The following is a 22,049-nucleotide window of genomic DNA, read 5'->3' on the forward strand; positions in this document are numbered from 1 at the left end:
AGTCCAGAATGCTAACCACTGTGCCACATTGCTCTCTTTTATATATGAGACTTGTGGTCTATCAAACCAGGAAACAACCTCAGATTGGCATAATCTACAACACATGCATGTCCCACAAGATTTTTGATACCCTCTCATCCTATTATGCTATCAGTTTCTGTTGGTCATTTTATTAAATTTTTTTATTTCATTAGCATTAGTAATTTCCACTTTCCTATAAAAGTAATGAAAGAAAAAAGACCTTTATAAATATTATGCAAAAACTAATTACATTTACAATTTGATCTTAACTCAACCCTCACAAGCACAGTAGTCTCACAGTAAGAAGACCAGAGATGAAAAATAATTTCATTGTTAATTTTATTGTATTCAAAAAATTTTTAGGTAAAATTTTCATACAAACATCAATTTCACTATCTGTGAGTGCAATAACTAGGACTTTAGTGAGAAAAAGAATTGACCTTCAAACAGTTAAGAGCGACTATACCAGTGGCATAGAGGGGCGAGACGATATACAAAACCTGAGGTAGGGCCCATGCTCTGTAGCTTAGGTTGCTTTTGTAGGCCGATTTCAGGTTGTTTCCTGCCTTGATAGACTACAAGTGTCCTGAGCTAAACTATTCATCTTGATTACCCCTACACCATTGTGGCATGTTGTAAACAGTTTCCATTTAAACCCTGTATACTAGGAACAAATTATGGTTCAAATGGTTCAAATGGCTCTGAGCACTATGGGACTCAACTGCTGTGGTCATAAGTCCCCTAGAACTTAGAACTACTTAAACCTAACTAACCTAAGGACAGCACACAACACCCAGCCATCACGAGGCAGAGAAAATCCCTGACCCTGCCGGGAATCGAACCCGGGAACCCGGGCGTGGGAAGCGAGAACGCTACCGCAGGACCACGAGATGCAGGCACAAATTATGGGTAGTGAAAACTACTCAGTGTGATTATAGGAATCACATACAGATTACTTGGCACACAAAATCTGTAATGGAATAACAATAACAATATGTAGTAGGATAGACTGCAATCTATCACATAGAGGGGAAGTGGGAGATGTAGTGTTTTGGGATATTTGTAAACATCCCAACATACCATTGGAAAGCTGTCGACAAGAGATGCTCGTGAGTAAGTTGAATAAGGATAAATGTAGTGGGAAAGGGAAATTGTGTGTATTCCTTTCTTGTATGCAGTGAATGTGGAGAAGAGGACCGGTAAAAATGGTATAACAACCACTGGTCATCCGGGAGTTACTTGTGCCATGGTGCAGCAAGTGCCTGCATCTGAGAGCCATGGAGTAAACAATGAACCAACAAGGGCGTAATCAACAATTGAAGAGTGGTAGTTGTTAATCTGTGTTTTTATCTCAGATCCTACAGTATGCAGATATGGATGTTTTGAATGTACTCAAGAGAGTGGTATTACTGTAGCAATCGTTAGTTGTGTTGTTAAAAGTAATAGTAAAAATGTTGGGCAAAATATACTCTTGTTTGTGAGAAGTGTGGCTATTTATTTAGTAGTGCAGTAGAGAGAACTTGCTGAAGCATTCCAGGAATCTTCACTGAAGTTGGATCGACAGGAAGATGGCACAGAAGGATCCAGACTACAAAAAAAAAACTACTCTGAGAAGAGAGGATAAAGGTAGTACTACTTTCATCTGGCGGTGTATTGGAGTTGACAAAATATTGCCCTGTTATACCGGCCAGGAACACATCTTCCCGCTAGTTCTGGTATAAGGCTCACACCAGAAATCTTACAAAATAAACAACAGCAGGAAAAGAAGAAGGACAAATACACACCCCACAGACAGCGCGCCAGACAGCAACCCCCCCCCCCCCCCCATCCCACACACACACACACAATTCTTAAAAAGGTCTCTGTAAGATGTATGTTAATCAATTTTCTTACTGTCCATGTTTGCCAAGTAGATACTTCATTAACTTTAATTGGACAAGACAAAGGGGAGTGAGTGTATCTTTGCCCTCGGAATAATGACCATTTTCTTTTTGAAAATTTTTTATCTTATCTTGCTTGTCTTATCATACCACAAATATTCACAGGAATGTGCAAAAATGATCATGGAACTGGAAGTGAGGGAGGTGACAGAGCTAAATGCCACTGTGCTGGCAGCTGTGAAACAATTGTGGAGGGATAGCGGTATACAGGCCTGCTACAAACGCCGTGACGAGTTGTACCTTTTGGATTCTACAAAATAGTAAGTGGTTATTCATCATACGCTGATGGGTTTTCAATAAGCAATGCAACACTTTTTTTTCTGAGAGCAGGTTGATGTTATTGAGGATTCCAATACACCATATTAATTCTCAACCTTTTGGCCACAAAACACTATTTTTCAGCATAATCTCTGTACCTCTGTTCAATGTGAGGGCCTTATGCCACTTTACTGGAAGGGACTGTACGCCCACGTCGTACTACTCTACTGGTTGACACTGGAGCCAACATCGTACTGCATCAATAACGTCCCACTCGTCAAAGTATTGCTTCCCGTGGAGTACATCCTTCACTGTGCCTAACAGATGGGAGTGTGAAGTTGCAAGATCCGGGCTGTAATGTGGATGAGGAAGAACACTCCAGTGAAGTTTTGTGGGCTCCTCTCGGGTGCACAGATTTGGGCGATACCTTGCATTGTCATGGAGGAGACAAAATTCATTTGCATTTTTGTGGAAACCAACATGCTGAAGTCATTTGTTCAATTTTGAGGGTAGAACAATACATTTCAGAGTTGATTGTTGCACCGTGCTGAAAGACATGAAGCAGAATAACCCATTTAGGGTTCCAGAAGACCATTACCATGACTAGTGGCTGAGGGCGCAGCTTTGAACTTTTCTTCTAAGGAGAGATGGTATACTGTGATGTCGTCATGTTGTATCGTAAGGAGCCACGTATACCATTTGTATATGTATATGTGTATGCCATTGTTGCCATCGCTTCTTTCCCTCATTGATATCAGAGCATTAGAAATGTTTGTGTTTACCTATTTGTTGTTGACAAACACACAACTACATGACCATGGTACCACCTGATTCCAGGATAGCTAGCTTACTATAGTATAAAGATAGTGGGTTTTGGTGCAACATTATTTAAGTGTGATTTTATTCTTCACATAATCTTTGAGAATTCTAAGGACCAGCTACTGTTAATCAGGCCCAAAACTCGACTTGTAACGAGAGCACATACAATCAGTCTGTCACAATATTAATAATATGTTAGGCTCTACACCACTATAAGAAAATATCACTGTTCATGAACTAACAAAATATATGAATAAACTTCTTTATATCTTTCCTTTTATTCAATCAAATGCTTTCAAATGTTTATTTTGCACCAACAAATCATTCACACTTCGATGTAGAGTATAAATGTGTGCTTAAAAATAGTACAATGTTTCTGCTGATAACCAAATATGAACTTTTGGGTTGCTAGGCTATTTCAATCAACAGGATTTATATTGGATTTTAAAACTGATCTTTCTATCCAAACTTACATCCTCCACAGTGGCCCATCAACAGTGGGATAGCCATAAAATATTCTACCCTTTCGTGATAATTAAGAATTTGCGTAAATTGTGTTTTTCGCAAGTTTAAAGCAAACCATTGGCGGCATGAAAGCAGTCTCGATACCTTGACACACTCACGGCACTTACTAACCATCACAAAATTGACCTGCATGCATCTACAATCAATTCCAAGGTCATAATTTGCCCCATGCGATTTTGTGGAATTGAACTTCGTCAAGTCAATTATTTCTCAAATTGTAATCACTGATACTGACAGTGACTATTCATAAACACACAATTAACACACTTCTTTTCCTTCTAAGAGTAAAAGAATGATGTCACGTCATCTAAATAGCTATTAAAAAGTTATTCCAAATGACTTCAAACATTTACCATCATTATATTTTAATGGTAATCAGAAAAAATATGATTTATTAGTGGAAAATAAAACATAACAGATTGCAAATTGCACATAACTAAATGATAGCTTTGCATAGCATCGGGACTTAATCACGCAAAACTATATAAAGAAATGCCCGAAATCTCAATTTCTCCATAGCGACTGACAGATACAAATAAGATATTCAATACCTCATAGATCAATCCCAACATGTAATGTTATAATAATGTGGTGCCACTCCATAGATTGCTGTTTTGTATTACATTTGAAGTGATGAACCAATGTTTTGTTACCCGTGATGAAGTCCATCAAAACATTGTCAAGATCAGTCTCTTAATATGGACATACAGACTGTCCTTTGTTGCTCTTTACGCTTTCTGTTAGGTGGCGAGGAACCTAGAGGGCACACAACTTTGAGTACCACAACTGATATACGAGTGTATCAGCACAAGCGGTGAAGATATCCAGTTGAGCAGGACAAGTTTAAGTGATCACCTCGAATGAGAGTGTCGACACGTTCCAAATGGCTGGCACACGGTAGATCAGACAGGTTTGCGTGACCTCGTTGTGATGATGATAGATGCCTCAGCCAGTGACTCACCATGCTTTTGTTCACCGACAGGACTCTGTAAACATTCTAGAAGTGCCCATGAATATCTGTGATGCTCTGGTTTGCTGCCAAAAGAAACTCAATGACAGCACCTTGCTTGGAACACACCTCTGTTACAGACGCCATTTTGGAGGCTATGTATAGTACCACCATCTACTTGAACTTCATGAAACTACGGGAGCTGAAGTAGGAATATTCCTTGATGTCCCACAACAAATTCCACATTTTTTCAACTGAAATTGGCTGAGAAAAAAAATGAGTTGCATTACTTATTGAATGCCCCTCATATAACGTAAATGTGTGGTTGAGCAATATGTTTTAATGTTTTATAATGAAACAGCAGAGATCTATCTAGAACTTGGACTTTATATCTACAAACTACTGGCAAGTATTAAGCGTGAGGAGAGGATGAGGCATGTGTGATTATCTGCAATGCCATTAGATTTTTGTCAGCAGAAGTAAATGAGCAAGTAAAAATTTCATTAAAAATGTGGCTGAGAGGGTTGCAGGAACCACTAGCTATTCCAGTCAGACAATAAAGAAAATAAAGAAGGGTATGGAGGACAAACAAGGAAGAACGAGAAGAAAATTTTGTATTTATAAAGTAACAATGAAAAGGTTGATATGGAAATAACATACAATTCTCATGTGACACATTCTTTATTTTACATTCTCAATATCAGAGTTATTCGTGATGTTTGCCGTGCAACATTTTTTTTTTTTTGAGGTTTCCTTGTGGCAGCACGTGATCAAAATAGTTTGCTTTTGTCGATTCCTTGTTTAAATGACTTTCTTTTTTGGTGCTCTAAGAGAGGAATTATTCTCTTTCAGTGTCTGTATTTGTCAAATTATTGCTCATACTGACCTGACATGTTAACTTGAGTGTCTGTGGACTCAATAGCTATAGCTTACAAGTTATGTGAGATATGTGTCTATGCATAGGTTCAACTATTATGCATTGGCTGTCCACCACTATCGCTGACCCCTCCCCTACCGTGCTAACTGTGCAGGTATGGGCCAGTTTATTTTTGAGTGTACTCTCTACCACCAATAGACACATACACTATGTGATCATAAATGTCCGGACACCCCAAAAACATACGTTTTTCATATTAGGTGCATTCTGCTGCCACCTACTGCCAGGTACTCCATATCAGTGACCTCAGTAGTTGTTAGACATCGTGGGAGAGTAGAATTGGGCGCTCCGCTGAAATGACGGACTTCGAACGTGGTCAGGTGATTGGGTTTCACTTGTGTCATACATCTGTATGTGAGATTTCCACACTCCTAAACATCCCTAGGTCCACTGTTTTCAATGTGATAGTCGAGTGGAAATGTGAAGGGACACGTACAGCACAAAAGGGTGCAGGCCGACCTCGTCTGTTGACTGACAGAGACTGCCGACAGCTGAAGAGGGATGTAATGTGTAATAGGCAGACATCTATTCAGACCATCACACAGGAATTCCAAACTGCATCAGGATCCACTGCAAATACTATGACGGTTAGGCAGGAGGTGAGAAAACTTCGAGTTCATGGTCGAGCAGCTACTCATAAGCCACTTGTCGTGCTGGTAAATGTAAAATGACACCTCTCTTGGTGTAAGGAGTGTAAACATTAGATGATTGATCAGTGGAAAAACATTGTGTGGAGCGACAAATCACGGTACACAATGTGACGATCCAGTGTCAGGGTGTGGGTATGGTGAATGCCCAGTGAATGTCATCTGCCAGCGTGTGTAGTGCCAATAATTAGATTCGGAGGCAGTGGTGTTATGATGTGGTAGTGTTTTTCATGGAGAGGGCCTCCACCCCTTGTTGTTTTGCGTGGCACTATCACAGCACAGGCCTACATTGATGTTTTAAGCATCTTATTGCTTCTCACTGTTAAGATCAATTTGGGGATGGCAATTGCAACACCATCAGGCACCTGTTCATAGTGCACGGCCTGTGGCAGATTGTTTACATGACAACATCCCTGTAATGGACTCGCCTGCACAGAGTCCTGACCTGAATCCTATAGAACACCTTTGGGATATTTTGGAACGCCGACTTCGTGCCAGGCCTCACCGACCGACATTGATACCTCTTCTCAGTGCAGCACTCCGTGAAGAATGGGCTCCCATTCCCCGAGAAACCTTCCAGCAACTGATCGAACGTATGCCTGCGAGAGTGGAAGCTCTCATCGAGGCTAATGGTGGGCCAACACCATACTGAATTCCAGCATTACTGATGGAGGGCACCACAAACTTGTAAGTCATTTTCAGCCAGGTGTCCGGATATTTTTGATCACGTAGTGTATAAAAGTAGAAGGTATAGACTAACTAGCTTCACCAGGGTTTAGAGAGGGGTAGGTTAGAGCTCCATCTGTAATCTACACTCCTGCTGGCATCCTCAGCAATCTACATCAAAAATTAATGTTCAATAATGTTCTAGTTCATTGAGCCAATATCTAATGGTTATCACTGATGGCATAGAGACATCATAAACAGCATATAATTCTGCTTTTATTTCATCACAAAGCAGAAGGGCAAATCATTTTTATCATCTTAGTGAAACCACATAGCACAACTTACAGAAATGGCAGTGACATCCAACTAACATGTGAATTGCTGTCATCTTACTGGTAGCGTTGTCTACTAGGTGCCAACACACCATGGTAACACCAAGATCTATTATCAACAAAATTTGTTTTCAATGACAGATACTTTTTGAACTGCCTATGTATATTGTGAGGGGCATTCAATAAGTAATACAACTTTTTTCTTCTTCTGAAAACAGCTTGACTTTATTCATAATTCCAATAAACCATATTATTCCCCACTCTTTAGGCTACAAAGCCCTATTTTCCAACATAATCTCTGTTCGATGTGACGGTCTTCACCACCCTACTGGGAGGACCCGTATCCCCACACGGTGTCCCTCTACTGGTCAACATAGGAGCAAATGCCTTGCTGCATCAATAACCTCCCCATCATCCACACACTGCTCCCGATGGAGTGCGTACTTTGTTGGGCCAAGCAGATGGAAGATGGAAGGTGCGAGATTTGGGCTGTAGGGTGGATGACGAAGGTCAACCCATTGAAGTTTTGTGAACTCCTCTCAAGTGCACAGATTTGTACGAGGTGTTGCATTAATAAGGAGAATGAGAAGTTCATTTGCATTTTTGTGGCAACGAACACACTGAAGTTGTTTCTTCATTTTCCTGAAGGTTACACAATACACTTCAGAGTGAATTGTTGCATCATGTGGAAGACATCAAACAGAACAACCACTCCAGAGTCCCTGAATACCATTGTCTCAACTGTAGCAGTACCGTAGGAGAGGTGATGTGGCACCACTCCACAAAATGCGGTTTTGTTTCCAGTTCGAAATGATGAAGCCACGTTTCATCACTTGTCATGACATTTGACAAAAAATTTCCACAGTCAACCTGGTAATGCACAAGAAATTCTGCACAGGTGGTTCTTCATTGCTCTTTACGGTTTCCATTGGGCAACGAGGAGCCCACCGAGCACACACCTTTGAGAACTCCAACTGGTGGATGTGTGTCAGTGCTACCAACAGACACATCCAGGTGAGCAGCAAGGTGTTTGATTGTGACCCACTGATCACCTCAATGTAGAGTGTCCGCACATCTGAATGTTGCAGGCGTCACAGCAGTGTGTGGCCGGCTGCTGTGCAGGAGGTCAGAGAGGTATGCGCGACCTTGTCGCTATGGTGACACATGCCTCATCTGACTGCTCATCGTGCATCTATTCGCTGGCAGATCTCTGTACACATTTTGTTAAATGCCTATGAATATTTGCCATGCTTTGGGTTTCATAAAAAAAAAACTCAATGAAACTCTCTGCTTCGAACCCACCTCCATTACAGATGCTATTTTCAAGGCTATGTATAGGGCTGCCACCGATCGGAACTACATGAAACTATAAGGGCTGAAATGGGAATATTCCACAATGTCCCACAACAAATTCTGCATTTTTAACCAAAATTGGCTGAGAAAAAAGTATTGTATCACCTATTGAATGTTCCTCATATATTTAATTCACGTGAAATGATATACAGGCTGCATCAAAAAAATGTATACACACTATGCACTGTCATGGAAAATTTATTTTCATACCTACAAGGTTGGGAGAGCCAGTCCTGACAAAACTCTGCCATCTGGTGAGCAAGATGTATGAGAGAGGCGAAATACCCTCAGACTTCAAGAAGAATATAATAATTCCAATCCCAAAGAAAGCAGGTGTTGACAGATGTGAAAATTACCAAACTATCAGTTTAATAAGTCACAGCTGCAAAATACTAACACGAATTCTTTACAGACGAATGGAAAAACTGATAGAAGCCTACCTCGGGGAAGATCAGCTTGGATTCCGTAGAAATGTTGGAACACGTGAGGCAATACTGACCCTACGACTTATCTTAGAAAATAGATTAAAGAAAGGGAAACCTTCGCTTCTAGCTTTTGTAGACTTAGAGAAAGCTTTTGACAATGTTAATTGGAATACCCTATTTCAAATTCTGAAAGTGGCAGGGGTAAAATACAGGGAGCGATAGGCTATTTACAATTTGTACAGAAACCAGATGGCAGTTATAAGAGTCGAGGGACATGAAAGGGAAGCAGTGGTTGGGAAGGGAGTGAGACAGGGTTGCAGCCTATCCCCAATGTTATTCAATCTGTATATTGAGCAAGCAATAAAGGAAACAAAAGAAAAGTTCGGAGTAGGAATTAAAATCCATGGAGAAGATATAAAAACTTTGAGGTTCACCGATGACATTGTAATTCTGTCAGAGACAGCAAGGGACTTGGAAAAGCAGTTGAATGGAATGGACAGTGTCTTGAAAGGAGGGTATAAGATGAACATCAACAAAAGCAAAACTAGGATAATGGATTGTAGTCGAATTAAGTCGGGTGATGCTGAGGGAATTAGATTAGGAAATGAGACTACGTAAAGTAGTAAAGGAGTTTTGCTATTTGGGGAGCAGAAAAACTGATGATGGCCGAAGTAGAGAGGATATAAAATGTAGACTGGCAATGGCAAGGAAAGCGTTTCTGAAGAAGAGAAATTTGTTAATGTTGAGTATAGATTTAAGTATCAGGAAGTCGTTTCTGAAAGTATTTGTATGGAGTGTAGCCATGTATGGAAGTGAAACATGGACGATAAATAGTTTAGACAAGAAGAGAATAGAAGCTTTCGAAATGTGGTGCTACAGAAGAATGCTGAAGATTAGATGGGTAGATCACATAACTAATGAGGAGGTATTGAATAGAATTGGGGAGAAGAAGAGCTTGTGGCACAACTTGACAAGAAGAAGGGATCGGTTGGTAGGTCATGTTCTGAGACATCGAGGGATCACCAATTTAGTATTGGAGGGCAGCGTGGAGGGTAAAAATCGTAGAGGGAGACCAAGAGATGAATACACTAAGCAGATTCAGAAGGATGTAGGCTGAAGTAGGTACTGGGAGATGAAGAAGCTTGCACAGGATAGAGTAGCACAGAGAGCTGCATCAAACCAGTCTCAGGAGTGAAGACCACAACAACAACAACAACAACAACAACAACAACAACTTACAAGGTTAAATTTCTGTTTTAACTTTTCCTCAACAGAAGGCATTAGAGCTGTGGATGTAGCTGCAAAATCCAATCAGTTACTAAAGTGAAGATGGTAGTTGTATGTATGAGCCTCCAAAGCGGAAACATAGATATGTAATTTTCAACCTTTTAGGTGGATCAGTCCCATACTCACAAGGTTAAAAATCACATGGCCACTAGAAAAATTTGATTCCTTGAAACAATGAATGATGTGCATAAATAATAATTGGGATGACCTTGCTCAGCTGACGAGTGATAACTGTTTCAGTATTCACCACAAAATTCTTCAATGCAGTGGTCATATGAGAGTGGTGTAAGTGCTAGTAATGTGTGAAGCTTTCTGAAGAGAAGCAGCTCACATTATTTTCCTCCAAGACTTGTGCAAAAGATAAGTGATGGTGATCCAGATCACTGGATAAAATTGTGAGTAGGTTCAGGAATGGTTAGACTTGAACTGGGATTTAAAGGTAGAATTGTTTTGCCAAAGGAAGCACAACTTAAAATGAATTAAACTGTTAACTGGCAAAACGAGGATAATGGAATGTAGTCAAATTAAATCGGGTGATGCTGAGGGGATTAGATTAGGAAATGAGACACTTAAAGTATTAAAGGAGTTTTGCTATTTAGGGAGTAAAATAACTGATGATGGTCAAAGTAGAGAGGATATAAAATGTAGACTGGCAATGGCAAGGAAATCGTTTCTGAAGAAGAGAAATTTGTTAACATCGAGTATAGATTTAAGTGTCAGGAAGTCGTTTTTGAAAGTATTTGTATGGAGTGTAGCCATGTATGGAAGTGAAACATGGATAATAACCAGTTTGGACAAGAACAGAATAGAAGTTTTCGAAATGTGGTGCTACAGAAGAATGCTGAAGATAAGGTGGGTAGATCACGTAACTAATGAGGAGGTATTGAATAGGATTGGGGAGAAGAGAAGTTTGTGGCACAAATTGACTAGAAGAAGGGATTGGTTGGTAGGACATTTTTTGAGGCATCAAGGGATCACAAATTTAGCATTGGAGGGCAGCGTGGAGGGTAAAAATCGTAGAGGGAGACGAAGAGATCAATACACTAAGCAGATTCAGAAGGATGTAGGTTGCAGTAGGTACTGGGAGATGAAGAAGCTTGCACAGGATAGAGTAGCATGGAGAGCTGCATCAAACCAGTCTCAGGACTGAAGACCACAACAACAACAACAACTGGCAAATTGTGTATATGATTTAATAAGCTGCACCTGTTCTTCAAAGGCCAATCATACATCCACCATTTTGACATTAGTCTCCTGGGACTGACAGTTTTGCAGGTAGGTTGACGATTCCCTGCCATCTGTCGGGGAAACATAAAATTACTGCTTTCCGTACATTTAACCTTGCAAGTATGGAAATAATTTTCTATGACAGGTCAAAGTGAGTGTACACTTTTTTGGACACATGTCTATGCAAGGGGTATCATAATTAATAGTACAAGCTGACACGAATTTAATGTATGACAATTAAGGTAAAAATGTTACAGGAAGTATATGTCCACAAATGAGCCAATTACAAAATTACTGTGAATGTGTGGTTACAAGCAGCCATTGATATCAATATGCAGTATCGTCCAACTAGGTACAAATATATTTGTAATGAAAACTTTTTGATCGTCCCCATCTTGTTGGGCTCAAATATCACTCATACCTACCTTAACTAGAACTGCAATATTATTTCAGTTCATTATGTGTTACAGTTTACTGTATACTAGTACCTGTTAAAGAGGCTGTTTCATGTGTCATCATTGTATATAGATAAAACACTGTACTGTCTCTGGCAACATGTTACAAATTCTTTAAAACTCTCCCAGATCATCCTGCATCTCTTGAGAAGACTGTGCAATTTGCTGCTCCAGTACTTTAACTATATGAAAATGCTGTGTGGCTAGAGCCTACCGTTGGATAGACTGTTCTCCTGGTGCAAGTCTTTCAAGTTGACGCCACTTTGGCAACTTGCGTGTCGTTGGGGATGAAATGATGATGATGATGATGATGATGATGATGATGATGATGATGATGATGATGTCCTGGATAAGGACAATGCAACACCCAATCCCCGAGCAGAGAAAACCTCTGACCCAGCCAGGACTCAAACCCGGGCCATTAGATATGACATTCCGTCGAGCTGACCACTCGGCTACCAGGGGCAGACCCTTCAACTGTATCACTGAAGGAGTTATACACTTCACTTCTGAGGTGACCCCAGACAGGAAAATCCCAATGATTGAGGTCAGGTGATCTCAGAGGCCAAGGTATGGGCCCAGCTTGACCTGTCCGTCTTGGACCATGTTGCATTAGATGTCATCTTACTTCAGCAGCAAAACGTGCCAGCCCCATCGTGTGTGTGCCATATTCCCCAACTGTGGGTCACAGGTGAAATTTGAGCCCAATTAGTTGGAGGCTTAATCTATACTGATAAGAAATCTGTAGCTCCAAAACTGCTAGATGAATTTTCAGGAGGTTTTCACCGGTAGTTTGAGCATAACTTGTTGTCACCATAAAGGCTTTATTTCATCAAAATTGGATCATTCAAATTGAATCATTCAAAAAGATGGACCCAGTTTAACTAATTTTTATTTCATGATGTATAAATTGAACATTAACAGTCTACATACAAATGAAAGAAGGAAGTTTCAAAAGCACCAGTTATAAATCAATAACATTCTTCTGGACATGTGACCACACTGTCAATGTGCAAAATTCTCTGACGTTTTGGCCACTATTGCAAATGACCTTCCACATGGTGTTGTAAACTGTGACAACAGCCATGAAATCCTATGCTTACACAGGTTGTAAATGTTCAGTGTGTTTCCCATTTGCTGCACAGCAAACACCAAAGTAGTAGTCAAATTTATCCCACATGTGAAGAAGCATGGCTTGCGTTACACAGCAGTGACACAGTTCTAGAGGTCAACCAGAGTTGTTGGTAGATATGGGACATAAACAACCTCCTTAACATAGCCCCACAAGAAAGAATCATAGGGCACGAGATCAGGAGAGCTCGGTGGCCAGAAGCGTAGAGCCAGATCTCAACTTCTCGTCGATCACCGAGGTAGGGATCAGTTTAAAAATCCTCAGACATGACAGTGTCAGTGTGGTGGAGCTTCATCTTGTTGGAAAGCTGAGGAAAATGCCATTGTCCCAACATGTTCAGGGAGGTGGTTGGCCTGGCTTTTTTCTTTACAGAGACATCCAGTTTGTTGAAATTGGCTGAACAAACAGCTTAAGCATTTTATAGCTGGGGGTTCAGTACCAACTTGGAGATGAAATGCCCACTGCACTGTAACTGCAGTCTGCCTCCACAGTCAAGTGGTCAGTGTGGCAGAATGCCACACACGGTGTCCGGGTTCAATTCCCAACTGTGTCCGAGATTTCCGCCACTCGGGGACTGAGTATTGTCTTGTCTCCATCATCATACTATCCTCATTGACAAGCAAGTCACTAAAGTGGCGTCAATTAAAAGCACCGAGCACCAAGCAACCGGTCTACCTGATGGGAAGCCCTCACCACATGACACTTCTTTTCATTTAACTTCTTGCACACTCAAGAATGCAGAAAACCTTCTGCTGCACCATAGCCATTTTACTCACAACTGCATATTGGCACGAGTACCCAGCGGTTGTTTACAAAACTATCACCACCCCAGTGGCTGTTCATGCAAACAGTGGTTAAGAAACAGAAGACTGGACCTTTCTCTTTTGTTCAGTATGTAGACTGTTGTGAACTGCAAATAAATTAAACTGGGTCTGTCTTACTGAACAAATTTTATCTAAAACTGTCATACGTCTGTCTGAACAGGCTAATTTTTTTCGTGGCATTTTTACAGTTAACTTGAGCATCATATAGGCTTTATTTCATTCAAATTTAATCACAGAGAGAAAAAGATATTGTGATTCAAAGTTTTATCCATACTATTATTATTAAGTGAAAGTAATTCTGTCTGTTAAGTTTTCACAACTAACCTAACATTTGGTATGGAGATAGCTTGAATCCTGACAAGGAACACTGACTACTTTTGAAAGTGTGTAGTACAAGATACTTATTGATTTGAAGGCTGTTATATGAATTAGGGAATAATACTTGCTCTTCAAAGAAGCTATTTACTCTCTCACTCTTGATCTTTATCGTATTTCTGAAAATGTTTTTAGTTGTTGATATGTGCTACATGATACGAAAACTATGCTTATGTAACTTCGGTGTATTAAATCCGTTGCTACTTCAGTGGCACGATTGACTGATGTGCACTCCTGCCCACGGCCCTCTGTATGCACTGCTCGTCAGCGACGCTGCACACGCCACCTCATCGTGCGTCGGACATCTCGGGACGGGGAAGAGTGAGGTGCACATTATGAGCTGTGATTACCAGAAGAGGCAGACACACGAAGGCAGTTGACATAATCGCACGTATAGTATCTTTCTTACTCACCGTCTCCAATCATCATCGTAACAAAAGCACTGATATGCGACTACAGCCGTGGGTTAACAACTGGTCGAAAATAAATTTGAATTCATTAGAGCAAATATTTAATACTGGAGTCTATGGCAGCTCGTAACCACACATTTGCAATTATCTCACAAGTGGCTCGTTTGACGACCCACGTTTACTGGAATACCTCTGATTCTATTACCGTATGCTTTCACCTGCATCAGTTCTTATTATTAATGGTGCTACACATTGTATAGTCAGGTTCCAATGACAGCATTAACCCTAATAACAAAGACAACAACAATAATAACAGAGTTTCAGGAGCAGTGAAGGAAATAAAAATATGTAAGTTAGTAGCAGTGAGACCTAAACGGTACAAATTTCTAGAACAGTTTTATCTAAAGAGTGCTTGTAACACTGCTTTGCACTGTCCCAGTTTCATGAGGAGGCTGGACGTCATGTCTGCACCGGACTACATCCCTTCAGAGCAGGACGTCCTCAGGTCCAGGAGCCCCACGTCGGGTGTCATCGAGTATCGTCTACCCATCCAGAGCTACGAAAAGAAACTCTGGTATGCTTTTATTAGTGTATGCATTTAATTTCTATTTGGCTGTACTTAAAAGCTCACAAGGCTGAGGAGTAATTACTGTAAAATGGCTGTTACGTGCAAGAAACAGACCGACATTTTTTGTATGAAAGCACTTTTTTATTTCTTAGTTTGATCCGTGCTACTTGTTTTTAGTCCATCTTCTCAATTCCTGTTGTTAAATCCATCAGTGTTTTGTTACTTGTTTATGTTCTGTTAAGGCAATTTGCTTGTCATTGGTGAAGAATTACCTCTTTCTTTTTAAAAAGTACTTGCACCTCTTGCGTCATCATTACTTATTAAGTGTAACTTGTGTTAAAAGTACGATACAGATGTGGATCACTATTAAAACATAAGGCTGCTATTGCTCTAGTTATTTTCTGAAATGTGTTTTTATTAGAAGGAAAAGCTTTTGAGAGTACTGATTGAAAGACACTCTTTGAAATTATGAAGTTATTAAGGATAAAATACAGGAAACAAGAAGCGTTCTACTACTTTTCCAGGCACCAGATGGGACAGGAAACAGAGCCTGTAGTTGAGAAGAGAATGGGGCAAGTTTGTAGCCTGTTCCCAGAGTTATTCACACTGCACATAGACCGAGTAGGAAAGGTCACTAAAGTTCAGCAAAAAGAAATAACAACTGTGAGGTTTGCAAATGACGCTCTACTGCTGTCAGAGATGGCACTGAACCTCCAAGATGAGTTGATCAGAATGGATAGTGCCTTTAAAATAGGATATAAGATGCACCTCAACATAAGTAAAACATAAGTAATGGGGTGTGAGGGAATTAGAGACTGAGAAGCTGAAAGTCGTTGACAAGTTACGCTACAAGTTGTACAACTTTGCTTCCGCTCTTTGCCGATAGGTGGCGACAATGGTAAGTAGTGGTCAAAAGAAACAGATCGCAGACAGCACGCAGTTAGCTTGGACCTCGGCCAACATAACCTCGTTCAAACATTAGTCACTTTGTGTCTGCATCATAAAGTTGTTCTTGATTGAAAATGTCAGTTTACGAGCATAATTCTCTCCATTTGTGGGAAGTGCTACTGAGCTGAATCTCATCAAATGCTCTCAAGTACATTTGGTAAGGACGCTATTAGTGAAAGAATGTGTCATGAGTGGTTTCAAAGCTTCAAGTACAGTGATTTTAACACCATAGACCAGCATAGTGGTGGAAGAGAGAATGTTTTCGAAGATGCAGAATTGGAGACATTGCTGAGAGGAGACTCACATCAAACTCAAGAAGAATTGGCACGATTAGTGGGAGTGACACAGCAAGCCATTTCAAAACGTCTCAAGGCTATGGGCATGATTCAGAAGGAACGAACTTGGGTCCCATGTGAGCTGAAACCAAGAGACGTTGAATGGCGTTTGTGGGCTTGTGAACAGTTGCTTCAGAGGCAAAAATGGAAGGAATTTCTGCACCGCATTGTGACTGGGGACGAAAAATGGGTTCACTATGATAACCCTAAATGCAAAAAATCATGGGCATATCCGAGCCATGCTTCCACGTTGACGGCCAAACCGAATATTCACGGCTCCAAGATCGTGCTCTGCATTTGGCGGGACCAGCTCGGTGTCATGTACTATGAGGTGTTAAAACTAGTGAAACAATCACAAATGCTCATTTTCAAATGCAATAAATGTGTTTGAGCAGAGTATTAAAAGACGAACAGCCGAAATACAGCGAGAGGCACGATAAAGTGATGTTGGAACACAACAATGCTCGACCCCACATTGCAAAAGAGGTCAAAACGTACTCGGAAACGCTAAAATGGGAAGTCTTACCCCACCCACCATATTCTCCAGACATTGCTCCTTCTGACTGTCGCCTGTTTAGATCAACGGCGCATGGGCTGGCTGAGCACATTTCCAATCTCACGAAAAAGTCACAAATTGGATCGATTTGAGGATTGCTTCAAAAGATGAACAATTTTTTCGACACGGGATTCATACACTGCCCAAAAGATGGGAGAAAGTAGTGGCCAGTGATGGAAAATACTTTGAATGATACATACGTAACCAATTTATTTCATTAAAGCCTCAAATGTTGGGGAAAAAACGGCGGAAACAAAGTTGTAAACCTTGTATTTTGGCAGCAACTCACACTACTGTTTCTAAAAAGTGAACACTCTGAAGCAGTGGTCAGCAGCATTCCATTTTAAGAGGATGTGCAGAACAGAGGAACCATAATAAGTGATAAACAACAGAGAGGTGGAGTGAACGTAGGCCCAACTGCATCCTCTTTTGTGTGACTGGACAGGTCAGTATTACACAATGCTCAGCCAGTGTGGAGCCATCATATGAAGTGGACACATGTAACCGAGTGCCACTGTGCCTGCTGATATCACAGGGTGGAGTATCGGTGCGTGAGCGCATTCGAACGGGGCAGAATGATCGGTCTCCGGGAGTTGGGTCTGTTGTTCCGTGACATTACGTGTCGTACAGTGCACGCTGCTTCAGCAATGAGGCGTACGTGGAACTGAGGGAGAGAAGAGGGCTGTACGCAGTGCCGACATGGTACCGGACGACACAGTGTGACCAAAATGCGGGATGACCAGCATCTCATCTGCTCGGCCATAACAGACAGAATAGCTTCATCTACAGCATTGACGTGATGCTGGAGTACGGCAACGGGTGTGGACGTGTCTGTGTTGACTTCCTGACACTGTCTTCTGTGGGTTGGACTTGTGGCACACATGCCATTATGTCAGCTTCCTCTGACCAGAACCCACCAACACTGCAGACTGCAACGGGCACGTGAACACCGAGACTGGCGTGCCGAGTGGCAAATTGTAGTATTTTTGCTCGAGTCCCGCTGTGACTTGTCCTACAACATGTATGTGTTCGACATCACAGAGGTGAACACAATGTGACAGACTGTATTGTTGATAAACATAGTGGACAAATGTCAAGTGTGGTGGTTTGGAGTGCCATTGCCTATCTTTTAGCATGGGATTTTGAGAGTAATATGAACAGCTACCATCACATCAGGGAGGTTTCACAGTCTGAGGCATAAGATGTAACATGTCTTACATAGAATGAGATGTTCCACATCCTTGGTATCCATTGGCAAACAAAAGATGTTCACGGGTTAAGGTAGTTAGGAAGTAGAAAGCGCCCCCTTTCGGGACCTTTTTTGATGGTTTGTGCAGGTCAGAATTGTACTGATCCTGTGCTGTTGGTGATGCCGGCTGTGGACTGGCACCTCTGCCTGCCAGGTGGAGTTGTTTGCTCTGTAGGGCCACGAGGGAAAGGCACAGAGCACGTATGATGTCTACAACACCAAAGAAATCGTCACAGAATTGATGTTCAGATTTTACTTTACTATTGTTCAAAATGGTTCAAATGGCTCTTAAGCACTATGGGACTTGACATCTGAGGTCATCAGTCCCTCAGACTTAGAAATACTTAGACCTAACTAACCTATGGACATCACACACTTCCATGCCTGAGGCAGGATTCGAACCTGTGACCGTAGTAGCAGTGTGGCTCCAGACTGAAGCGCCTAGAACCGCACGGCCACAGCAGCCGACTATTGTTCTGGGTCTTATGTGAGACAGATGCACAACAGCATCTAGCTGGAATGTAATGCACGTGCAGTCAATCCATTAAGAGACATTAGAATTGTACATGATAGGAAATACACAGAGTTCAACATCTCCGAGTGTGTTATTCCACTGGAACAAGGGAAGCCTCTTTCAGCATCTTCGATGCAAAGAATCAAAGCCCACAGGGGAGAAACAGTGTCACGGTTCAAGGGTACTTATCAGCAGGACCCTTCCAGCATCAGTATTGTACAGTGCCCACAAGAAAAAGTAAGAGAAGCAAGAAATTTAGTGAGATACAAAAATTATGGATTGACTACCAGACTCTTTCAATGGCGTATTCCTAACACCTCCAGTAGGGAAATTAAGGAAACATTCCAGGCACTGCCCCTCCTGCAAGCCATTGTGCATACCATATTTCAGAAGGACAACACCCAGCCGCATCTTGCAAGGAATGTGCAAGCCTTCAAATAACGACGGGTACCACTGTTTCCCTGGCTGCCCATTTGCTTAACATGTCGCCAATCAAACGTGTCTGGGATACGGTCAGTTGGCAACTTGTTCATTCAGGTCCTCAGGCAGCCACAGATGGTGCTTTGTGGATGCACCTAGAAACTGCACAGCAGAGTATTCTCTGGCAGCATATTCAGGTGCTCTTTGATTCCGTGCCACAACATCTAGTGGCTCTGAATGCGGCACATAGTGGCACCATTCTGTTCTGAATTTAAAAAGTCACAGTGCATGTACAGGCCTGTAATCCTTATAATTTGTGTAATGTCATTTCCCTAATTGGTGGAATAAATTTCCTAGTGATCACATCTATTGGTCTTGGTGTTCACTTTTTCCAAACAGATATGGAATATTGATAATGGGTGAAGTAGGGAGGATATAAAAATGCAAACTGGTAATAGCAAGGAAGTCTTTTCTGAAGGAAAATGTGTTAAAACTGGATATAAATTTAAATCATAAAAAGCATTTTTTTATTTTGTGGAAAGCAGCCTACTACAGAAATGAAATGAGGTGATGAAAAGTTCAGGTGAGGACAACTTACAAGCTTTTGAAATGTTGTGTTACAGAAGAATACTGCTGATTAGATGGGTACTAATGCAATATATTGAATCAAACTGACAAGAAAAGAAATTTATGGTACAACTTGATTAAATGAAGTGATTGGTTGATATGACGTCCTGCAACATTGAGGAACCACCACTTTGGTAATGGAGGGAAGTGTGTGTGTGTGGGGGGGGGGGGATTGTAGAAAGAGACCAAGCTTTGAATACAGTAAGCAGATTCATACAAATATCAGATGCAGTAGGACAGACTAGCAATAAGAATTGCATCAAACCAGTATTCAGACTAAAGGGCACAACAAAATATTTATTATCGTTGGAGTCTGTCCCATATTCTCCTCTGAGTACTGGAAACAAGATGGAAACTGTAAATTTTGTTGTGGATGAACTCTAGTTGGGAGAAGTTTTCTGTTGCCTTCTGCCCACCTGTTACTGAGTTAGGTGTACAATATGTGATCTGTGGGCAAGTTTTTTTGTATGTTTGTATGATCTTGTGTCATGACTATCCTGTTACAATTGAGTTCAGAGCTAAATGGAGGCAAAAGAGTGCGTTCTGGTGCCAGTATGCAGTCAGCTACTCTGTAACAGCACCAAATGGTTCATAGAGCTTAATGTCCCCATCTGAATGACACATAATGAGTTGAGGCGTAATTCCCAAAAGAATTAAATATGTAATGATGACACCCATTTATAAAAATGGAAGCAAACAAATGACTCAGTTGTAGACTCATCTCCCTCCTTCCTCCATTCTGAAAAAGTTTTGTGAAGTAGCATACTGAACCACTTTTTTGAGAAGCTGCTTTTAACATCTACTCAGTTTGGTTCTGCAAAATCTCTGCAGACAAAGCAATGTATGCTCTCACAAGCTGCATTCTTGTTTGACTAAATAAGAAAAATATTTTGTTGCCATTTTCTGTAATTTTGCTAAGAACTTCAATCATTAACATTAATTTTCCCATGACAATGGTGCTTGAACTTCAGAGCTCTGTATTAAATTACTCGATGAAATACAACAACGGCATCCTTTCTATGTAACTTCCGAAGTTCCATAAAATGTTTTCAGAAACTGCTAGGCAGCTTGAAACTTGCCATGGTTTACTGAAATACACCTATTTAAAAAGGCGATTGGTTGTGGTAATCTCTTCAAACCTTCTCATATTATAGTCACAGTGTTCCACATCCACAATGGATAAAACTTACATAAAATGGCTGATTACTGTATTTCAAATAACCTTCAATTGTGTTGATGATAACATTGCAGTGGACAATCTGAAATATTACAGCATCTAAGGTACTCCTCCCAATAACAGAAAATGGTTGGTCCATTAATAAATTATACCCCAAATACAAAGCTATGTTCAGAGTGGGGAAACATGAAATACAGTATCCCACAAGATATGATGCTTGGCTCATTCTTGTTCTCAGATTAGATAAATGATTTACCTGGGACATTAGAGAACTCCTCACAATGTTTACTGAGACAATAATATACTGCAAAAGACCCCAAACATATCCATACCACACTATACTAGCCGAATAACAGAAAAGTCTTACAACTGGTTTGAAGGTACACAACTTAATATTTAATCTTATAATGAATCATAATATGAAATTCCAAACAAATGAGAAATGACAAAGATACCAGAGATAGAGATTAATGAGCACACACTCTGTGAGGCTCCCTGCATGCAATTTCTGGACATCCAAATGACTAACAGACCAAGATGGCACCAGCATGTTAAGAAGTTAACCATAAGAGCTCAGTCTTTTTGCTTTCCACTTAGAAATCTCTCTCATTGTGTTGAACTGTAGACAGAACTGCTGACATATTTTCACTCAGTTCTGACCTATGGTATAATCTTCATGAGAAATGCAGCTCAGTCTAAACAAGTATTTATTCTAATTAAGCATGCAGTAAGAATACTATGTAAAGTAGATAACTGAGCATCTTGCATTATCCTCCTCAGAGACCTATGCATTTTTACACCTACTTTTTAATACACTTACTCCCTGATGGTATCTGTGGTTAAAATAAGAGATTAAAATCATGATGCTAGAGAGACATGTAAGCTTTAGTCTCTAGTAATAATTTTTATTTCGCCTACTGGCTACCAGTTTTGGTACACAGCAGCATCACCATGCCATCCACCAACTTGCAGTTGTAACACTCGCTTCCCAGATAGTTGTATTTGATACACCTACTTCTTAATTGAACAGGATGCAAGGGCACCCATACAATATATTTTTAATATTTTGGAAG

General features: G+C 40.8%; 1 protein-coding gene across 2 annotated transcripts in view; it reads left to right on the forward strand.

Moving 5' to 3' along the window:
- LOC124552590 (guanine nucleotide-binding protein subunit alpha-14-like) overlaps positions 1–22,049 on the forward strand; it is a 159,821-nt gene that overhangs the window by 83,472 nt on the left and 54,300 nt on the right. For both annotated transcript variants that reach the window (XM_047126914.1, XM_047126915.1), the window contains exons 3-4: positions 2,067–2,221; positions 15,022–15,156. In XM_047126914.1, the coding sequence (XP_046982870.1) occupies positions 2,067–2,221; positions 15,022–15,156 (290 nt within the window). The remainder of the gene's footprint in view (positions 1–2,066; positions 2,222–15,021; positions 15,157–22,049) is intronic.

This window comes from Schistocerca americana, chromosome 10 (genome assembly GCF_021461395.2).
Source record: "Schistocerca americana isolate TAMUIC-IGC-003095 chromosome 10, iqSchAmer2.1, whole genome shotgun sequence".
Lineage (NCBI taxonomy): Eukaryota > Metazoa > Arthropoda > Insecta > Orthoptera > Acrididae > Schistocerca > Schistocerca americana.